At 36.2% G+C, this 22547-nt stretch overlaps 1 protein-coding gene across 26 annotated transcripts in view; it reads left to right on the plus strand.

Moving 5' to 3' along the window:
* DNTT (DNA nucleotidylexotransferase) overlaps positions 1–22547 on the plus strand; it is a 229108-nt gene that overhangs the window by 145205 nt on the left and 61356 nt on the right. The window contains exons 13-14 of one of the 26 annotated variants that reach the window (XM_059851670.1): positions 7199–7388; positions 19588–22467. The exons of 24 other annotated variants lie outside the window; for them this stretch is intronic. In XM_059851670.1, coding sequence (XP_059707653.1) covers positions 7199–7388; positions 19588–19640 — 243 coding nt within the window. In that variant the 3' untranslated portion in view covers positions 19641–22467. Of the gene's footprint in view, positions 1–3459; positions 4699–7198; positions 7389–19587; positions 22468–22547 lie in introns of those variants that run through there. One more of the 26 variants, XM_059851676.1, reaches the window with a different exon arrangement.

The raw sequence follows: 22547 nt of genomic DNA on the forward strand, positions 1-22547 counted from the left end.
ATATTTTTTAAAAGAAAAGGAAATATTAAGGTAATTAAACTGATGTGAATATCTGTCGCATGTTAAACAATATGAAAATCAGTGATAGAAGACAAAAATTAAATTTAAAATCCCTAAACATCTAGTGTGAGATTTTGCCCTTTTAAAGCATGCAACATAATCCTGGACACAAAGTAAAGGTTAAAATTAATGCTTATGTTAATGACATTCCAGGTGCTTGTCTAGAAGCAAAGTTTTACCAAAGAGTGTTTTGTAAATTGCTACAAAGTTACTGTTGGCAATAATCTCTGTGCCCTCCTCCCCTCCCCAGTTTATTTCATGTAACAGTACAGCAGGAGGAGTCCAAGCAGAACTCAGTGTTCATGGTCCTTCAGGGTCTTTTGCAAAAGGATGTGCCTCATACACAATGTTATAACTTTCAAAAGGATAATGAACTCTGCTAGAGTGTGACTGCATTCTTTCTGAATTACAGCTGTGAAGAATATGAAAGTCAGGGCTCTGAAAAGAGTAGGAAAAATGGGATATGAAAGGAAATTGCTTGGTCTTTAAGGGTGCAATTTGGCTGTGAACAAATTTTCCAATAGTTTATAAAGCAGAGTTATGCCAGTAATCAATTAGGAAACTTCATACTTAATTCTTGTTCTTCAGCTAATACCAAGGATTATAAGGATTTAAAGAAAGAAATTAATCAAATTTCCACCATGTGTCTCATCTTCAGAACAGTGGATTTCACATGTACCTAGAAACCTGGAGTACTTCACTCTGCAGCAGATTCTGCTGGTTCAGAACTATCAAATCCCATTTCATTAATAACAATATGTGGTACTAACTTCTATTTTTGGGTACTTCAAACTAATTTTCTGAGTTCATCTTCAGATGGGTTAAATAGTAATGAAATGCTATAGTGACAGGCTAAGACTTATTCATAGTATTACTTAAGTGTAATAGGGTATTTATTTTGGTATTGGGCAACACACTGTTATTGCCAAGCCATTTGGTAATAAACAGTTGGGTATCAGTCTGCTTGGAATACAATTAAATTTGTGCCTTTTGAGAAGGCTGTGCTGTTGGCTAGTGCTGTTTTATATAAGTAAAACTAGAATTGTTCTATATTAAGTAATGGTTTTGTTTTGCTGGATTCATCACATTAAAATGTGATATGAAACCAAGTGACAGTGGAAGTACAACATACATGAACTTTGGCAGTGATAGTTAGGAAATCATAAAGCTGTGCTAGCTCTGTGCCTTCACTCTCTGCTTCTCTTCCATCAAAAGTATTATTGATCATTAATGCCAAAATGAAAAATAAGAGGTAGCAACTCATATAAGAAAACATTTGGATGGCAATTGTTTTACGTTAGGTGTAGTTAATGGTCATGTTTACAACCACAAATGTAATATTTACATGCATTGAAATGACAGAATTGATTAAATGGGATAAGAGAAGAGTGTACCAGAAGCTCCAAAGCATTGTTTTTTTGAAAATTTGATTGATGTTGGTGGGGCTTGTTTTGGATCTCCAGAATATTAGTAAGAAGATGAAATAAAATCACAACTAGGCAAGCAGTTCATTACTTGTCTTGAGGAAAAAGAAAAAAGCAAGAAAGAATGGTAGTGAATGCAATAATCAAATTTGCAGCACAGTATAAGCATAGATTGACATAGAAGGAAAATCATAGGTTATGATTAACATTAATAACACTTACATTGCTAAAGCAGTTGGCAGATATCAGCCAGAGATTCATTTAGAAACATTGCTTGTAGCTACTGAGAATGGTATTCAGCATCAAATACTTTGTATTAGAAATTTTCCCTGTCAAGCAAATGAAATGAGTTTAGCTTGCAGGAAAACATAAAGTGACAGAACAAAAGAAATGGAATGCAATTTGGGGTCCCAGAGATATGAAGAGCTTCTATTAAAGAGTGTCTGTAACATCTGTCTACAAGTGTAAGATTATTTATTTCTTGTTTTACTTTTGTTCTTTTTTTTTTTGTAGTAATGTAGGTGTATGGATTGCCCTCTTTTTCTTAATAATACTTAAAGAAAAAAGAAAAGAAATAGCAAAAAAATCCCTAAAATCCTGTCATCCCAGGAGACACTTGAAGAACAAAATATTCTCAGTATTGTTACTCAATGGGCAGCTGTTGATATCTTCTTTCCTTTTCTTTTATTCTGTTCAATTTATATTTTCTACCATTTTTTCCTTGTCTTGTCTATGTGACAAAGTTCAGTATTTATGCTGTTCAATGTTATTTGTAGGTTCCTTTCATTCCAGAATGGGACATTTGAACTTCCTAGGAAAAAAAGGGATATTCTTTCCCTATGCTTTAAAAGCAATCTTTGCTATTGCAGAGACAACTTTAATCACTCAGCTCTTGGTTGTGAACCTCTGGTGCCAGAATTTGTTCCACCATACCATGGGTCTGTCTGATCTATCATGGGCTCCTGTTCCTGACCCCTTCCCATGGGTGTGCTGGACAGCACATCTCCCCTGGTGGCACTGCTCAGCAGCTGACAGAGCTGAGGTGCTGCTGGCACACAGGTTCCTAAACATTGTGGTAGTCAGAGATTCTTCTTTCTCAAAGGAATTTATCAGTTGGTTCTCCAGACAGCATTTCCTCTTTCACAGCAGTGAGTAAAGCTAGAAACTCAACCCTGGAGTTTTCACAACACTTAGTTTGATTATTCAGAGTTGAACACTGATTTAGACTTCAAATGATTCAGGAATTGCTAAAATATTGAAATATCTTTCTTGCTTCCAAACTCTAAATTGTGAGGTTTTTACTGTTTTAATATTAATTTAAAATGCTGCTTTGCTACCTTAGCAGCTTTTTAAATTATTATTGTACTTTAGTGATGAAAGGAATGCAGAAGGCTACATACTTTATTGTATCAACCATCATACAGCACATAGGCTTGTGAGTGTTCCTGTGTAAAAATAATCTCCTGTATTATCAGAAGTGCAGGTATAAAATGCAAAACTGTCTTGTACTGTAAAACATTCAGAAGGAGTGTGTGTAAAGAATAAAAAAGCTTGGCTTTGAATTGATGCTCTTAATGCTTGGCTATGGACAATTTGTGTCACCATCAAATCAGTTTGAATGCACTTATAGAGAACATTACTGTATTAATTTTAAAATGTTTATCATTTCATGAAGGAAGTCCAGCTATTGACCCTTATGGAAGGGAAATGTAAGTTGGATTTGAGGGTCTTGAAAAAGTAAATCAAAACAAAGTTGTAAGCTAGTCATTAAAAGTGAACACATCAAGCAGCATTAAAATTCTTTTTTCACTTGCTTTTGCATTTCAGGGTAGGCACTCTGATGAAGACAGTGTATTCTATAGAGGATACAATGGGTAGAACTGTCAAATATTAACTCCTTTTCAACAGCAAAAAAACATCAATTGAAATTTTTTCTAACACCATTATTGACTTTCCTTTTAATTTTTTTTCACAGAGGATCTTTCTTAAAGCTGGGAGTGAGGAAGAAATCTTTGCACATCTTGGCTTGGATTATGTCGAACCATGGGAAAGGAATGCTTAAAATTATTTGCCAGTGTACATTCATCAGTTGACTGCAATGGTCTTTCTGCCCACCTTGCAGTCTGGTGTAGTTATATATATACGTATATAATAAGTATTTCTATGACAACAAAAAAATTTAAATAAGTATTAGAGGCCACTTGCACTTGCTAATGTTCCTAGAAGATAAGAGTTTAAGTTTACAAAATAATTTCCAGTCCTTTCTAGTTTTGAAGCTTCTATGTGGGAGTGATAAGACAGAGTTTGTTATGGGGGGAAAACTTGGAACTGGTGAGATTTTTGCTTATGATAGGAATTTAACATTAGTATGAACAATACTTGTTTTTTAAAGTAGTCAGCTACAACAATATGTAAATAATTCAAAACATTTGAGCTGAGTCAAAACATTACTGAAATGTATGCTGGTCTTTAACTGAATTTCTTGTGTATTTTGCTGAATCCATGTATAAAGTTGCTCTGTATATTAGGCTTAATGACCTAGGCAGTAACTACTTTGCAGTCTCAGCAACTTGAGGCTTCAGCTGTAACATTTTCATAGGTAGGGCACCATTCTACAAAAACTATAAACAAATTGGTAATCAGTGAGAGTTAAAAACATTTCACAGGAAGGGATTTTGAAAGGAAAAGTGGAATGACTGTAACAATCTTAAATTGTATAGAAAAATGCTATACATTTATTGCACTGATTTGGACTAAAGAGGAGTCAGATTATGAGGTGTAATGATCCTCAATCAGGAATTTGCATCATAACCTACATGAAAACAATGGTTTTAAAGTGTCAGGCTGGTGACTGCTTCAAGACAAAAGATTTTAATTATCTGTGTTCAATTTAGATAGGTGGAACTTTATTTACTACTAAGTGTGAATGCATGGGAATGAGATTTTACTTGAGCTGTTGGGCTATTGGCTGCTCTAGAGTGGTATTCCATGTCTTTAGTCAGAAATTCATCTAGGATGTGAGAGGCTTTCCCATAAAACCCTATGAGATATTTTGGTTCCAGAAAACGTCAAGGTAGCTCTTGTGACCACAGTGACAATGAAGGATTTGTAACACATTTATCCTTTAATAAACAGGGGCATTCTGTGCTTTTGAAGCTATTTACTGATTTACTGATCATTCATCATTTGAGAATAAAGGTGACTAAGAGCACCAGGATTGGTCAAATAATTTTCTTCCTGAAAAATCTGGATTTTTTCCTCTGTTGAGGCTGACTGCACCTCTTGACATGATGAGGAAAGAATGGTAATGACAGGGCTGTGCACAACAGTTATTACTGACAGTAAAGGCTTCCCATATTCAAACAGTATCTGTTACTAAAAAAAGCATGCTGATTTTATTACTCATTACTTTCAACTGGGTAATAGACTTTTAGAGAACTCTGTTGTAAACTATTCCAAAACTTCAGTCAGAGTTGTAGAAAATTTGTTGATGGCAGGAATTTGCTTCTTGCCTGTGTCAATAAAACCACCCCATTTAAGTGCAGTTTTGCTAACTGAGCTGAAAATACAACGCTACTTCCTAAACTGCTCTAACTATGAAGCACTTGCATTGCTTCCTGCTTTATTGTGCTGATGTTTGAAGTAGCTTCTCTGTGTTTTGCATCAGGATGCTGACACTTAAGTAGCAGTGACATTTTTCAGTCCTAATGGAAGAAAACAAATGCTATGGTACCTTGTCTGAATATTCTTTCTGCTTGGCCAACACCTATAACAAATTATACATTCCAGTTGTGCTGTTTCTGCAAACTTCAAGACACACACAAAATATCAAAAATTCTGAATTCCACATAAATAAATAATTCACATCTTGGGTGCCTATGCATCACTTATAATTATGCCACCTGTGAGGGAAAAGATACCAACACAAGTTCTATCAGCTTCTCCAAGACTAGAAGAAATCAGGTATCACTCTATTCTTTTACTTCCTTCAATTTTTCTGAAGTTTATTTAGAATAAATAGTACAGATTGCTCACTGAATCAACTATTAAAAAAAAATATGGACCTGATAAATGAGGGGTTGTGTTAAAGAGAAGAACAGCCTAGATGAGCAGGATGGTTTGATCATGAAGAAGATGTTTTCTCTTGTGCACGCCCTCACTGGAGCAGCTGCTACCCCAGTCACTGTCGCAGGTACCCTGTGCAGGACCTGCCAAACCACTCAGCTGGGACTGTAATTGGAAAAGATAAAAGTCATAGAGGAGAGCTGGGAGGGAACAGGTTAAAGGAAATGAAGCCTTTATCAGCTGAGCTTATCTGGATCCATGTGCCAGTGAAAAGTCCCTCCAGTGCGATGGAACTGTTGGAGTCAGTGGTAGCAAAGCTGAGCTCATGAAGGACAGGTGGGGCCTCAGGGCCTGGAAAGGGCAAACACTTGTGACAAGAACAGACAAACATTATAACAGAAGGAAGGGAAGAGAGAATTTCAGATCAGTGCACTTTAATATCTCCTAAATTGCTCAAATGATTAATAGACTGTATTTTTAATGCACCTAGAGGAAAATAAAGTGATAAGTTATTGGTAACTTGTTCATCAGAAACAAATCATGTCAAACTAATTCAGTTGTAAAGTCCCTGGAGGCTGTTTATTTAAAATGTCTGTCCCTCCTCCCCTGCTTCTACACCAAGGCAATTTGGCAAGTAGTGAGTAGAGAAGGATCACTGGTTTAATAAGCATCTACATACTAACTCTCTCTCTAAGTAATTCTCTCTCTGGGAAAAAAAAGGAAAAGTAAAAGGAAAGTCACTGTTATTTCATGGTTTGAAGTAATACATGATTTGTTTAATAATCTCTTAAGGCAAAGGCAATGAGATGTATTTAGTTTGGTGAGTAATAATGTAGTTAATGTCTAAAGAACTGATGTAGTGAAGGAAAAGCTAATTTATCCACACAGCTCTACAAAATTGCAAATCTGGGCAACTTAAACACTCATACAACTGAAGCCACATGGACTTTCTGCAAATAACTGGAAACCTGAGAACTGCTGCTACTTTGCATAAATAACTCCAGAATATTAAAAAACCCAAACCCAAATATTTGCAAATGTTATAATCCCTAAATGAAATGTCTTTTCTACAGTTTATGGGCAGAATTGTTTGGCTTTCTGAGGTGAGACCATCTTATTCCTTGGTATGAAATTTATTCTTTCACTTCTTGAACAGCTATTACTTTCTATTTTACAGTTTTCTTTGGCAACTGCAGTTAAAATAACCAGGTCCTGGGTCTAACAGGTTAATCAAAGTCACATAAACAAATGAAGACAGAGTGCTGGAAATCTTCCTTAAGAGGAAGACCAAGCAGCCTTTTAGCCCGGCTGTGCAGATGCACAAAATGTCTTTTATTTTAATTATGATGCCTCAGATGTGACTTGTTTTAGCTGAAGAGGCTTTTTAGGTGTACTATAGGACATCCTTGATAGCACCAGCTATTATGTGGAATGCTGTGAAAATGTATTTGTGTCACTCTGAGCTAAGAACCTCTGCTAAAGCCAACCTGGGGTACCTCCTTGCACAATGTCAGACAGTAACTGGAAGAGGCTTTTCCCCACAAAAGCTGTTCAAACCCCTTCAGTATACTTAACTTAAAAAGCTGTTTAATGTCTCCTTCAATAAATGTTATTATAGGCAACCCATAAAATCTAACACTATTTTTCAGTGGGTGCCTCCAAGCAAATACTATTCCCAAGTACTACTGGTGGTACAGAAACTCCACATGTGGGGGAGTGATGCTATACTACACATCCCAAAAGCCCAGGTGCCTCAGGGAAATCACTTGGCTGGTGAGAATCAATCCTATCTGCTTGTGGTGACTGACCCTGGGGAGAGAAGGAGAGAGAATGTGTTGGGTAAGTACAAAATCTCTCAGTTTTCTGTGTTTTAGTACATAAACACTGAAAACCAAGCTGCTTTTTTTTATGGTTGCAGGCATTTAATTCCAGTTCCTTCCTGACTGTGCAGCAAAACATATTACTATGTATTTCCTTTTGTGTTTCATTCTTGCAAAATCAACATGCTCATTCAAATGGATTTTTGGAAATGGCAAGGCCCACCATTATGAGGTTTTAAGGGAACAATATTTATATGAAACTAACTCAGATGCTTTTTTAATAAATAAATAAAGGCTTTCTAGCAGGAATAGCATGATTTCATGTGTTTGCTCCTATATATACACATACTATGTCCAAATTATTCTGTGTGTTCTATCTGCTTCAGTGTCTTTTCCTCTTCAGGAAGCTATGCATTAAGATATAATAGAAAATATGAAGAAAGGTCTCCATTTAAAAAAAAGATGGTTTCTCTGCTGGGGAAGTGCAAATTATATTCCAGAAACTTGTTGCAACATTTAGGGAAAAAAAAAAAAAAACAAATAATAAAAAATAAATCCCAGCACTTTGAAAATAAAAGAATGGTCTTTGTTCTTTGTATTTTTCTAAGCAGTAAAAGAGAGATGATTTGGAATTTTCTTCACAGCTGGGTAGATCTAACTTCAAAAATGGAGCCTGAGGAGGTTATGTAATTGTGTGACTGGGTAGGAGTGTTTCTGCACTTGGAAGCTGTTGCTGATGATACAAGTCTGAAAGTGTTCCATTTTTAGCAGCCTAAGGATGGGCTGAAAGACCACTTGGGCCTGTGGCTTCCATAGGTGTACTCCATAAATCCCACACTTCAACATGTAATGGTGGGGAAGTTTTGCCTTTGCACTCCTCTGACACACATAAGATCAAAAAATGTTGAGGGGATAGGTGGGATCTGCTGCTTCTGGTGATCCTGAAATCCTTTGGTTCTGCTGTAAACTGTATTATGATACATGAACTGGGTTTTTGTGTTTTAAACTAAACTAAGATATCAGAGACTTAATTCTCTGCCTTTTGTCCTTTTACAGTATGCTTTTAGATGTGTTAAAGACTGCTAGAAAGTATTCTTTGTGTTGGCGTTGCATGAGTGGGAAGAGGTTGTTTTGGAAACCCTGACAGACTGCTTGCAGGGCTGGAGCTGTTGCAGGGCTCTTGACAAATGATTGATGATTTAATTTGAATCCTTCACAATACCAACACTAAAAAAGAAGCCAAATACCATAAATATAAGTGTCCTTTCAGGCAGGGTATCACAATCACAGAAGGAATATGGGTGTTTTTCTCCCATTCATCTCACCCCTTACCCCCAGTTAGATTTGATTTCATGAGAGGACAAGGACACACATCTGAAGGAGTCCACTGTCAACCACAGAACAAGTGCTTTCCTCCTCCCTGCTGAAAAGGTTCACAACCCCTTTCTTTTACTCACCTGAAGGACCCAGAGGTTCCCTTTGACCAGGTATGACCAGGAAATTGGACATTGAACAGCTCTGAGCAAGTTTCTCTCAGGTGCACATAAAGGGGCCTAATGAACTCTGTATTTATATTTAAAATGTGCTGCAAGCCCCTCTGGTACATGTGTGTATACATGGAAGGATTTTCAAAACCACCCAAGTGAGAAAGAAACTGTAGATGGGTGGGCCAGTCCACACTGAGATTTAGTGACAGATGGTTGCTAAGACAATCTACACTAAATGACAAATGACTATACATTAAAGCTTTCAAAAGACAAAAAAAAAAGCCTCCAAGAAACATTTGAACTGAAGTTTAATGATCATACAAAATTGCCAGCAAATCAACAATTGCAAGCTTTTAAAAAGAGGGGCTGAGCAGAGAATAAACATTCTTCTAATGTAAGGGAGGGATGAACAGATATGAAGATGATCAGAGCTGTCAGTGATGAACTTAATATTGCAGTTATTCCAGTTCCTAAGAAGGCAAAAGAAGAATCTCAGTGAATTGTATTAAATTCTTCTAGAAGAAAATACTTCTCATGCAAAATGAGATGGGTACCTAAAAATCCCTGAAAAACAAACTTTCATGCACAAGGTAGAACAAATTAACCACAGACAAACGGGAAATAATAACAAAAATGAATAATGATGAACTCTAATGAGTTACAAGTTTTAAGATAAGGTCATAATATTTGTAAAACAATAGTGGAGGCTTGCCTGAGAGCTGAAGTATATTACATTAAATGAATAGAATTCAAGAAAAACAAATGACTTGTAGTATGAGAAACATCTATCTCAATGGTCTAGTTGTGAAAAACCATTATTATGGGTAATGATTTCTTGCTGTTGGGAAAGGGGAATAGTATCTTCAAAAGTATCCAGCTTGCAGAATCTGTAATCTCAGCAATTCCTTTTAAAAGAAGCAAAGAGGATTGACAGTTACTCTTATTGCAGCAGGACAACTGTTCATTTTCCCTTTTTAACTCTTCAAAAAGATCACAGAAACAGCCATGTGATGTTGAGTGCTAGTTGAATTTTACTGCAAATAATTCATCTAAAAGCAGACAGAGACAACAATCTCAAATTATGCTGATATATCAATCATAGTATGCCACAGGGTTCTCTAAGGGAACAGAATTTTAAGCCTAAAATTCTTAGCTTTTTCCTAGTGTGATTCATTTTCTTGCTGTTGTATGGATTTCTGGCTGTAAAACAGGTCACATTTTAGCTTTTGATCCTCATACAAAGCTAATTAAGAAAGCATTATTACAAATTGCAGTGCCTCATCCAACCAGAGGTCTTTTCACTGCTATGTCCTTTCTTTGATCTTGGTTTTTTCATTATTTGGACAGCACTTTCTTAGCCCCTAAGTGCTCAATTAAACATTTTGGGCATTTCTGTGCAAAACCAAGCAAACTGTGTAAGAAGAAATACCAAGACACCCAACAGCAGCACAGTATCCAGCAATGATTGATTTACATTTATGAGGAGGTGTTTGCTCTCACCCAGCACAAACCAGAATTTGGGCTTCTGAATCAGGAGACCCATTTCAGCTGATTTTAAACTGATGAGAACTCATGCCCTTAAGGAAGGCTGGGCTTGTTTGTGCCAGTGAGAGAGCTGCTTTGTGCCTGCAGTGTCTGTGTGGGATGAAACTCGTGGCAGAAGGAAGTAATCTGACAATAGGATGTTTATCTTGATTCATCAAGATAAACCTGTAATCATAGACAGAAAGTAAACAAATAGAGAACTCATTTATGTGAAAATACACATTGGATACTGTAAAAAGGGAATATTGTTGGGACCTGCATATATTATCTGTTCTATTCCTTTTAGGAAGTTACTTGGCAGGGCCTTCCAGATACTTGTTTGTGACATTCTAGAAAATAATGGGAAAAATAATCTAAGTTGAGAATAAAATTCAAAATAATTTGGGTTTTTTTTGTAAATTTAGCAGGACCATCATGATGCCCAATAATAGTGACTTTACTAACATTATCTGGCAACATGTTGTTCAACTTACAGTTATTTCACTTTATTAATGCCTATGAGGACTTAATAAAGTAAGTTTATCTAGTTTTTTTGATAAGAATGTATTATTCAATATTAGCTCACAGCTTAGAAAATCTGGAATTCTTGCAAAAGTAAAAATTATTTAACTTTGAAGTTTAGTATTTAACAACCAAAACCAGAATAAGTGTGTGCATATCAGACAAGACTAATAAAATTGTTACCTTTCTGGCCCCTTTCTATTTATTCTTTGAGTTTTCTTTCTAAACCTTACCTTTGAATAAGAAAAATCTTTTCTTTTTTGTGCAACTGAGAAATTTGGGTTTTTTGATTGTATTATCAAATGAATTGATTATTACAGAGAAGGTATGGTTATTAAAAATATCAAAACAAAAAGCTCAGCTTATGGAATGCATTAGCATTCACAACTGATAATGCAAATGTGAATTATATCACAGCACACTCAATATACCATCTGCTCCAGAAAGAAAAACATCTGTTGGTAAATGTAAACTGTGGAGCTTATGTGGTATGCAATATGTTCAGATACTGTATGGAATAAATAAATTGGACTTTGACAATCTTTTATGTTAGAAGCATTCAACTACTTTCTTATCTTGAAAAGAGGAAAAGCTCAGCTGCAAGTATGTTTTGAGATGGTGGAGGAAATTATTGTGCCATGTCCCATCCAGATGGCTTTTGCTGAAGCCAGTCACTGACAGGCTGCTGCAATCATCATCAACAGTTTTGAGATGCTTTAAACCAGCATGAGCAAAGATGAATAAACTTCTCTACAGTAGAGGTTTCTGTGCTTGAATTTTCATGCTAGTGATGACACTGCAATTTGTGACATTGTTGGAATTGGCTGTATTTTCTGGCTAGTAGGATGAAAATCATGCACATGAAAAATGTATATTCACATGTATGAATGATAAAGAAGACTTTTGCATCTTTAAAAATATAGTTATACTCTTGTGTTGATGCTATTTTTAATTTTTTATGTGCTGCACTGATATAAAATGGAAAAAAGGCACTAGTTTTTGAGTTCAAAGGGCCATGATAGCCCTCATAAGATCTAATCTTAACTTATAAAATCAAGCCCTTGTAAAAGCTAATGGATTTTTTTCCTGACTTAGAGTATCCTGTTTTCACATTCACTTGTTCAATACGTCTGAAGCAATTAGACAAAACAATTTTAATATTTTTTACCCACAACTGAGCGTGACAGCTGAAGCAGAGGTAAAAGTCTGGGACTGGCACTGGGAAATGCATCCATATGTACATACAGTACATTTAGTGTACTGCAGAAATTTCCTTGACAACTCTCCTTTCATTCCTTGTCAGCTCATGGAAAGCTCAGGTTTTCACATATTGAAGAAAAGTGTTAAGTAGGCAGAAATGCATGTTTGGCCATATATTTAAAAAGTCAGAAAACTTGTTCAAAATGTCAGGATTTCTACTTAGGTTTAAACCATTTCTTTTCGTCCACATTGTGAGAAGGAAATTATCATCATCTGTTGTTAAACAAGTCAAAATAACATTTGTGCCAGTGATAGCTTGCAGGTTCTGTTTGCTTAAGCACCTTAGAATGCAGTGTTTATTTGCAAGGGAATATAAGCCCTCCTGTGGTGGTGGATGCACTGATGTTTCTCCATTGTGGAGTAATCCAAAGTAAAGGGAACCCTTGCTAAAGAAGTTTTGGGCTTCTGTAATTCTTCTGTAATTCTTCTCTTCAAGATCATTCATTGTTGGTCTCTTCATTGCTTTAGCTTTTTACTCTCTGCTGTCCTTGCTTGCCATTCTTTCTTTACTTCAGTTTTCCAGCATGTTCTCATCCATTTTCAGGCTGCAGATAACAATGGAAGGATGCTGCAGACATTACACGTTTTAACTCTTAGGATCAAACTCATCAGTCTACTGTTCCTTGTGGTGCTGCTAACACCTGTGGTACACTTCACTCCATGTATCCATTATCAGAGAGCTTTTTATCCTTAAGAATAGTAACTGACACAAGCCTCACAAATCTTTTTATTCATGTTAACACATTTAGTCACCTGCAACAGAACTGAATGACCCAATGCAAAGTGAAAAATCTGCAAAGATAAGCACTAAAAAAGGGTAGATGTAGCAGCTCTTGGTGCAACATTGCAAAAAAAAAAAAATTCCATGTATTGATATTCAAAGCACTAAAAGGGATCAAGGCAGGGACTAAACAGCTGTACATGGTTTGTCCAGCTGTACTACCTATGCAAGAGTACCTTACTTTAACCCACTACCTGTGACATAAAGTGAGCCATATAGTTGGTCTTAGTAGACCTAGCTTTAAGTTTTGCTTCTGTCAATCTCTCTTAGGACTTGTAGTCTAATCTGTACCCCGTTTTTAAAAATTGAGGTTCAGGTATTTTTTCAGGTCTCTGTACAACCAGAGATGAACTCGACTGTTGAACGTGGATAGTTTAAAATGTTCCAGGGAACACACAGGCAACAATACTTTTTTATGATTTCCAATTTGTCAAAAAGAGTAGATTTCAAAATATGGACGGGTTCACAACTATCTTGCTGCAAGAAATAAAAGCACAGCCCAAGGTATCAATATCAAGATAATAAAAGAGCAGACTATCTTAGCAGAAATAAAGATCAGTTAACTGAATGGACCTAAGCTTTAAATATTAATAACCAGACTGGCAGCTCTCTTCTCCTTTTCATATTTGGACTGAATGTTAGATACAGGGTTGCTTATGTACTAAAGAGAAAAATAACAGTTTAACAACCTTTGCCAGTAAAAATAACCTGCTTTCATCTTTTTTGGTTGAATTTAGATGGAAAATATTACAGCATGTCTGGTAGTGGAGATCAGACAAATGATCTAAGAACACTAAAAGTGCCTGAGGGATAGAAGGTGTTAAAGAAAGATAAGTGGAGTATCAGCATCCGTGCAGGGACATGCAAATACTGCCAAAGACTTTGTCCTCTAAGTGCCAGCATAAAGATTAGAAGCAGTATTGGGCCAAGAATGGAATGCTCTGAGAGACATCAGAGCTGAGCTTTATGCTTTGTAAGAAATTTAAAATCCCATAACAGCCTAAGATCAGAAACTGACCACTGGTCTCCAAATTACAGCCAAACAAGACTAATATAGGAAAAAAACCCAGTACCTTAAATCTCCTCATTAGAGTCCCATGGTGCAGTTAGGACTGAAACAGCACAAAGAAATGCATAAAGAACTGTATATACATTGCAAAAATATTTTGAAATGTATATGTTTACTGAGTCACATAATTCTGAAATAACTCTAGGTATATATAAAGGAAATACAGCCTTTGGATACAAAACACAACTAATTGAAAGCTTAAAAAATATAGGAGACTTTTTAATGAGTGATTGCCCTAACAGCAAATAAAAGCAAAATGGCACTTAGCACATTTGGCAAATATGTAAAAGGTGTAAAAACATTATCAGCAATGAATTTTATAAATTAGTAAGGCAACACTTCATCCTGAGGAAACAAAAATGAAAGTGTAGCTTTATGACCAGGGTTTTTTTTAATACTACTTAATGTAAGTTGCACTCTGTAAACCTGGGGCCTTCTTAGGTTTTTACACTTGGCAGGAAACACAGAAGTGTGTGTTGAATCGTAGGTGTTGGTGATGCTGTGGAGATGCCAAATACAGCTTGGTCACTGTGAATCTGTAGAATGTGTCAGAAATTTTGTTTTACAATCCTTAAAATGAAGGAGGAAAGTATAGGAAAACAGACAAGGGAGTCAAATTCATGGAGCAACGGGGATGGGAGTAGTGAGGCAATAATAGAATTCATAAAAAGTTGCTCCTTCTGGGGAGAGAGTGGAGGTGCTGGTAATTGACAGGCCAAGATGAAGGGGTTTCTTTATATGTTTGACAGAGTGGGAAATGGACATAGAAGAGCTGGAGAAATACAGGTTTTTAAAATAAATAATGCTTTAATAAATAAGGCCTGAAGAGGGCAAGATGCTATAAAGCTAAATACAAATGAAAGTGTGAAGTAAGGCTTATATAGATTCAAAAGCAATGGCTGTCATTCTCCAGATCTCAAATCACCAAGCAGTCAACCTGTCTATTTTGCAAAGCTTCAACAGGCAGGATAGTGTGGGAGTTCTCTTCCAGTGTAGGATGAGATTTAGGTATGGTGCAGATTGCAGTGTCAACTCTGATGTGATCACAAAAGTCCTTCTATTTTCTCAATCTGTTTCGAGATAAAAATGTCACATTGCGAAGACGAAGTAGATCTAAGACTCCTAAGAACCCTCCATTGCAAAGGCAAATGCAGCAGTTAAAATGGGATCAAAGGAATTTATAAGCCTTATGCAATTGATAAGCCTTATGCAATTAATAAGCCTTATGCAATTTACCTCTAGTTATGGAGGAGCATTTTCTGTAGCTTTCATATTAGTTACATTCTGCCCTTGAAAATGCTGCATTATTTATTGTATGCATAAAACTTCATTCTCCAAGGTCTGCAAAGAGTTTTTTTTACCAGAAAGAAGTGGCAGCAGTTTCTGTTTCTTGGTATCATACCAACAGCAAAGAGTAAAGTCACGAGTGCTGGCTACCTCCCTTGATTTTTGTTTAAGATTTATATTTTTTTTTCAGAAGATCATGGTGCGAATAAGGTGTTGGACATTTTAAGTGTGAAAGATGACAGGTTGATTACTTTTTGTTTGTACAACTTTTAAAGCTAAGAATCTAATATAAGTAATTCAGTATATAATTTTCAGCTGGTAAAGAAACACAAGAGCAGTTACCTCAGAACATCAATTCCTGTTTACCAAGATATGTTGGGGTAACTGTGCTGTTGGGGTGAGATATACATACATATACAAACTGTGTGTTTATCATAACCAGTAGTTAAATTTAAATTATTATGAGCTATTTGGCATTCTAGTTGTCACAGGAAATACCATGGCTCCTGGCTTTAAGAATGAAGTAGATGGTATTTCCAATACAGAGAGATGTCTCACTAGGGGAAATTATTGTTTTCAGTTGGAGTCCACAAGCACCTTCCAGCTGTTTTCTGCTTCTTTTCTTCCATACTTTTATACTTGAAAATTATTCCTGTGCCTGCTTGACTCCCTAAGACTCAATAAGCATTCCTAGGTCGGATTTATTAGCCATCTTTCTGGAGTGCATCTCCTGCAAGCTGAAATACAGTGAGTAGGAATAATCAGAAAGTTTGCTCCAAAAAGTAATTCCAGAGCTGGACTGCAACAGTGCTGTAATGCACCCATGCACTCAAAAGGTATCAGAGATTTTTACATGTCAACTCTGTTTCCTTCTACTTAATGATTGTTATTATTAAAAACCTTTATAAAAAGAATATTATTTTTCAAGAGCACCTGGTACATCTGTAATTTCAGCATTGATATGAAATGAGAAATACTGTGAGAAGCATGTTGAGGGTACAGCATAAAGATATCTGCTAGCCTTTGATCACTAGGTGGGTTGTATAAGAGGGAAAGGAAAGGTTATCAGTTGGAAAGATCCTGCTTCATTATAACCTATGAAGCTTCTGGGCTGTTAATGAACAACCACTACATTGTACTGCCAGTGAAATAAAGAAATAGTAGGACTTCTTATTTATTGATCTTTTTATATACTGTGCTGAGGTATACTGAAGATCATTAAAATGAATATGTGTGTCATCAGTAGAATCCTAAAAATAACAAAATGAAAGGATCAGCATCTGCTAGTTTTTGCTTGGGCTGTTTTGTTGTTTGCTTTTTCTTTTCTACAGTACAAAACAGAGCAAAAAGCAAATCACTGCCAAGTGTTTAAATATATGAGGACATATCTTTGTAAATATTTAAGTAACTAGTAAAATAACCATCCTAGTTTTGCACAGTAAGTAGTAAAAACTGGCAAGTATGATTTCAAATGTTCTGCTTTCTCAGTTATATAATCAATGCAAAGATGTAATGGGCTTTATTTTAAAAGAGGATTCACCCAATGCATTGTGTTTGTGTTGTTTTGTAAGATGTTAAAAAAGATTTGAAAGGAAAAGTATCATTTTTGCAGATGTACTGTGGGCATTTAAGTAACCACAGGAAAACTTCTGTACGTTTTTTGACTTTGTAGCTAATAATTCTTCTTGAAAATCCACACATTTCATATCCAGTGCCACCTTTCTCTTTGACCAACAACTTTGATCAAATACTCAGCATCTGCAATGATGGCTGAACTTTCTAAGGGTGTGGCTGCATTTTTTACAAGGTCACATATCATGAGGTTGACCCAGAAACAGGTCAGTGGCTGAATCACTGCCTAATTTACTACCTTTTTTTGATTTTCTGCTCCAGCAAGAGATGATGTGTGTCCATCAGTGTTGCAGTGCTGTGGGAATCTAAAAATTGTGCAAAGATTGTCTCCACTGTGATGCTGCTAGACTGTGTCAAGCAGTCAGGAGCTGTCCTAGGCATTCTGTTCATGAGGAAATGCCTATTTTACAGCTATTTTACATGGGTTCTTAGAACTACTTATTCCCTAGAAAGAATGTATCTTTAATTAACCTGCTTTGAGTGGACTACACAGGAACACAAAAACACAAGCTTACAGAAGCACAGGTTTGCTTCCAAATGAGGCCAGGGAGAAAGCTGTTATATTTTAAACTAAACCTCTTTTAAAGATGCTTTCTGATATAAACAAATAATAAGACTAAGACCTTCAGGGGGCATGAATGCAATATATAATGTAGGTTGGACTGTACAGTACTGAGAGAAAAAAAAATATTAGCAGGGTTATAGGAAGATGGTTTGATGTTATCCTCTGTTTTTAGTTATTAGAGTCCTTAATGAATTGCACATAATTCTCTTTTTCAGTACTTTCCTTTGTTCCATGCTGATAAATATCCATATATGAGCTTGGAACATGCCTAAAGCATTACATATTAGATATCATTTTCCTTCCTCTCAAAGTAGTGCTGCTTTCTCAGAGATGATTGTTCAGTCATCATTCCTTAGAGTACACTTAAATGAGCGATGACAATGTACCTTAGAGCCACCCCCAATCTTCCTCTCCATGTTCACATTCCATTACAATGAACTCTGGTGGAGTAAGACCCTGGAGAGTAATGTTTTTACAGTCTCATTACCATCTAGTGTATTAGACCGTGGCAAAAAACATGGCTTAACAAAAAATATATCCTGTTACAGTGAATGATCACTTGGCAGCAATGGTTATTTTAAAACTTTATCTAAGGCCTTTAAACTAAGCTTTCACCATCTGTTCTGCCTTCTAATTATACATGCAAAAAGAACATAATTCACAAGTGTATCATGAAAGTGGGTAATGTAATTGATTAAATGATACTGCTGCATGTATCTGTGTTTGGTTATCCAGTGCCTCTGTTTTGCTTTCAGCTCCTAAATCACTTCGAATACATTGTACAGTGACTTTTTCTTGGCAGACAGACAAGGATGTACTCTCACATTTGAGGGGAGGCAATGAACTGATGATAATGATGGATGGAAAGAGAATACCAGAGAGGTACAAATACTGTCAAACATCAAGTATTCATGCTCCAGTTCTTTGAAGGAGTTGGACCAACGTGCTTGCTCTCTTACGTTACTTCAGAAATGGGGACCTCTTTGGCAACTGTCTTCTATTAAGTAAAGAGCCAGGAAGAAGTTGCTTGCTTAAATGGCTCCTGACATTCTGTGTATACCTTTTTGCATGATGCTCCTAGATGTGTGCAGTGTTATGAATGGAAACCTTGGAGCTTTGTTTTGCTTAGTCATCCGGGTGCTTATATTACTTTCAAAAAGGTTACAATGCATTCCATTTCTATTGCATGCTAAATTTAAGTCATGTGCCTAGGGCCTTAGGGAGTAAAAAAAATGCCTGTATGTTAAAGCAGCTAGGAAAAAAAGAAAGAGCTACAAAAAAAGAAAGAAAAATTAGTTGTAATTTGTTGCCACAAATAGGAAATTTATGAGTTCACAGATTTCAAATAATAGCTAAACCTAAATAATAGTGTAGTCTTTAATTAAGTTAAGAGTTTAGAATTCTTAAAATTAGCAGATTTTAATGAATCCATAGAAAACTGGTTGGGAACTGACAATCCAGCACAAGGTCTATTTTAATGAAACTTTCCTTAGGCAAGTTGAAGTAGAAATTTCAAGTTCCTTCTACAAAACTAGCAAAACTATAGATTACCTTCAGAGTCAACTGTCTGAAGATGTACTTAGTACCATCTGCACTTCCATTTCATTTTCAGTGTTTTTGCACTAAGTTTTCTATAGTAATCTACTTTATGTACATTTTGCTACACATGGTGTCCCCTAAGTGCATACATAAACCACATTGCACAAGAATGCATTTGCTTTGATGAAAGAAGAACTAATTATGAAATCTGTTTTGAAAGATGCTTAAAATTAAGCAGAAAAAAATTTCATTCTTACATTGCTTTTAACCTTTTATCCATTTAGCAGTGTCTCCATTTATGCTATAGATTCTGTGATTCTCACCATATTTTAGCTGACTTCCTCTCAAAAATCTCTTCTCCATTGTTATCCTTGTCCCCTGACTAAAGCAAATAGGAGAGAGAGTTCTTGTGACATTAAGAGATATTTAATCCAGTTTGTTACATCAGAAGTTTGGCCTCAATCTTCTTCCAAGGACAAGAGTACACTCCCCAGCCATGTCTTGTCATGTCTTCTGCTCTTTCTCTAATGTCTTCTTCTCTCATTCTGACAGGTAATTTAGAAAGCCTGCCACATATCTTCCTTTCATCTGATTCAACTGGATGAGAATGGATTGAAAGATGGAATGTGGTGGAACAAAGCAATCTGCAGTGTGTTTGAGTATTTTAATAAATATTTTAAAATATTTGTATTGACTTCACAAGGATTTCCTGAGTATTAGCAGTGTAATCCAGACAGAGCACTGCCATGATTTTGCCAGGAAATAATATGTGGTTATTTCCTCAAGAGATTTTTTTTTTTTTTTTTACTATCAATAAATAATGCTTTCCCCTTGTACTACTATGTAAAATAGACATTTATGCTTAACATATGTTTGCTTGGAGGTAAAATAAATGTTTGATGGAGTGTTAAAAGCAAACATGAAAACTTAGAGAAGCTTAAAACCCCACTAAATTTCTAGATGGATAATAGCACAGTTACTTATAATCTTTGAGGATGTGTTGCTCAGAAGAACAGGCAAAACAGGCAGGTATCAAACTTGGCATCTACATGAATTGATCAACCCCATAAACTATGGATGATCTCAGAATGGACATATGCAAAATCTCATTTCTTTCACAGAGCTGAGCTACAGCACATGCAAGGAGATCAGAGGCCCAAGCACAGACTGTAAGTGGCAGTATTAAAGCTATAGGACTAGAGCCAAAACCACCCTCATCACTGGGACTTCTTATCCTTACTTACTCACAGACTGTTAACTGTTCTCTGAATTATTTATTCTGAAATCTGAATAGCTATTCCTTAGTTTATCCTGTTGCTTATGAATTAATTTTGCAACCAACCAGTCCTCTGGTATACCAGCACATTTTCACATTTTCACTTAGCTTCTCATAAGAAACTACTCTCTGAAACCAGAAAAATAACTAATTTTACCAATTTCAGAGCAGGTTGCTATACTGGGGTTTTGCTAAACTGAGTAAAATTTTTAAACCACTTACATTTGTTTTTAAAATGTTCATCTTCTTCTAGAGAAGATTGAAATGAGAAGATTTCTAGGAAAAAAAAGATTGAAATGAGAAGATTTCTAGGAAAAAAAAAAAAGAAAGAAAAAACCAAATTATTCCAGATGCAAATATCTCCAGTCTACACACGTATTAGTCAGATTTAATTTTATCTTCCTTTTCCAGCTTTTCAAACCACCACTCTTGTTTTACATGCTCTGTATTCTGCTGATCTACTGTGCTTCTCTCAAGTTTTTAAAGGATTTATTTATATTTCATTTTAATTCCTTTATATTGTCTTCTTTGTTAATTTGGTTTTTGAAATTAAGAGGAATGTAATTACTTGTACTAGAATCCAAGTTTAACTTTCAAAATCACATTGTCCTCCTAAGTTTAAAACCAGGAAAAGTGCAAAAAAATCCTTATTATACTTAATCTTTAAAAACTCAGGAGAATCAAGAAGGAAAGCTCTGAGGCTTCACTGTTTTAAAAAAGAGATTATTTCTTCTCTAAAGCAATGATTTAATATGGCAGATCTTTTGAGTTTTTCTTTAATCAGGGATCAGGCATTTTTCCTTTCCAGCAACTACAGAGATACTGACTCAGCTTGACAATGTTTATAGTAGATGTTATTTGAGCTGTAATATGGTTTTGAGATATGAAGTGAGTTGTAGAAAGAATCTAAGAGGCTCTCAGATCAGCCATGAGAAATTTTCCACAAGATAACTGTAAGTCATCTGCAAAGTGAAGCTCTTTTGACCAGCTACCCAATTTCACTCCTTCACATGCTAAAATTTAACTAGATTTTGCAGACTGATGGACTATAAAGCCAAAAGGGACTATTTGGTTCATTCCTACTGACCTCCAGAATGGGCTGGAGACCTTTGATGAATAAATCACTATTCCAAGGATTTTCAGTCAGGGCTCCACTGTTGCTGTTGAAATCTGGTGATGACTTGAAGCCAAAGTACCATTGACCCAGTGTTTCATAACTACCCTGTTCAAATGTCTTCCTTATCTGAAGCCTTATACCAGCTAAAACCAGTCCCTAAACTTACTCTGCTCCCAGGGTTCTGCTGGTGCCAGGGCAAAGCTGGTGCCTTTACAACATCCAGCAGTGTGGGTGGGGTGGACACAGCCATGGCTGAATCCCTGTCTGGACCTGGCCTGGCCATGGCTTTTCTTTGGAGACCATCTGCTGTCTGTACTCAGCAGCAAAACTGGGCCCATGTGCAGGAGCCAACGAAACTGAGCTCCCATTAAACACCCCTGTGGGGACATGGTGGTCTGGGGGGAGCCCAGGAAGGTTGTTGGCCATTGTAACTGTATTCTAGGATTTCTGAGTGACCTTTAATTAGTCAGCAACTTACAGAGCTGTGTCCCTAAATAGGGAATGTAAGTCCACTTTGTAAGTGAGACTGTCAGTTTGATTTAACTGAGTACCTAAGGCATACAATGGTAGAAAGTGGTTCCATCTAATAGACTGGCTGCTGGGGGGCACACTTGCCAGAGGTGCCTAAAGAAGTGTGGATTAGCTATTATTAGTGGTACAAATACCCAAAAGCTCAACTCCTCCATCTGCCAAGCCATCTCCAATAAAGCCCTCTGGTACCTTCACAGCTGGGGAATGTTTTGAGTCACTCATCCATAACACTCCAGTCTTTCACACACATGGCCAGCAGTGCAGACATTTGGAAATCAAATAACGTGCACTTCAAGTAGAAGAAGCACACTGAGAGCTCCCTTTCTGGTTCACCAAAATTCAAATTGAGACTGTGTTCTCTATGCCTTGATTCTGTCTTTATAAGTAATCCTGCTTATAATTAATTCTAAAGGGGCTTAATCTTTAAGCAGAAACAATCTGTAAAATCTGAATGAACTGATCTCCAAAAACGAGAACAATGAAAAACATTCTCAGGTAAAATGAAAAAGAGTACTTCTGGTTTTGGTTGGTTGTTTGTTTCTGTTTTGTTGAACATAGGAAGTGAGTAACAGCATAGAGTATAACATA

This window comes from Haemorhous mexicanus, chromosome 7 (assembly GCF_027477595.1).
Source record: "Haemorhous mexicanus isolate bHaeMex1 chromosome 7, bHaeMex1.pri, whole genome shotgun sequence".
NCBI classification, from domain to species: domain Eukaryota; kingdom Metazoa; phylum Chordata; class Aves; order Passeriformes; family Fringillidae; genus Haemorhous; species Haemorhous mexicanus.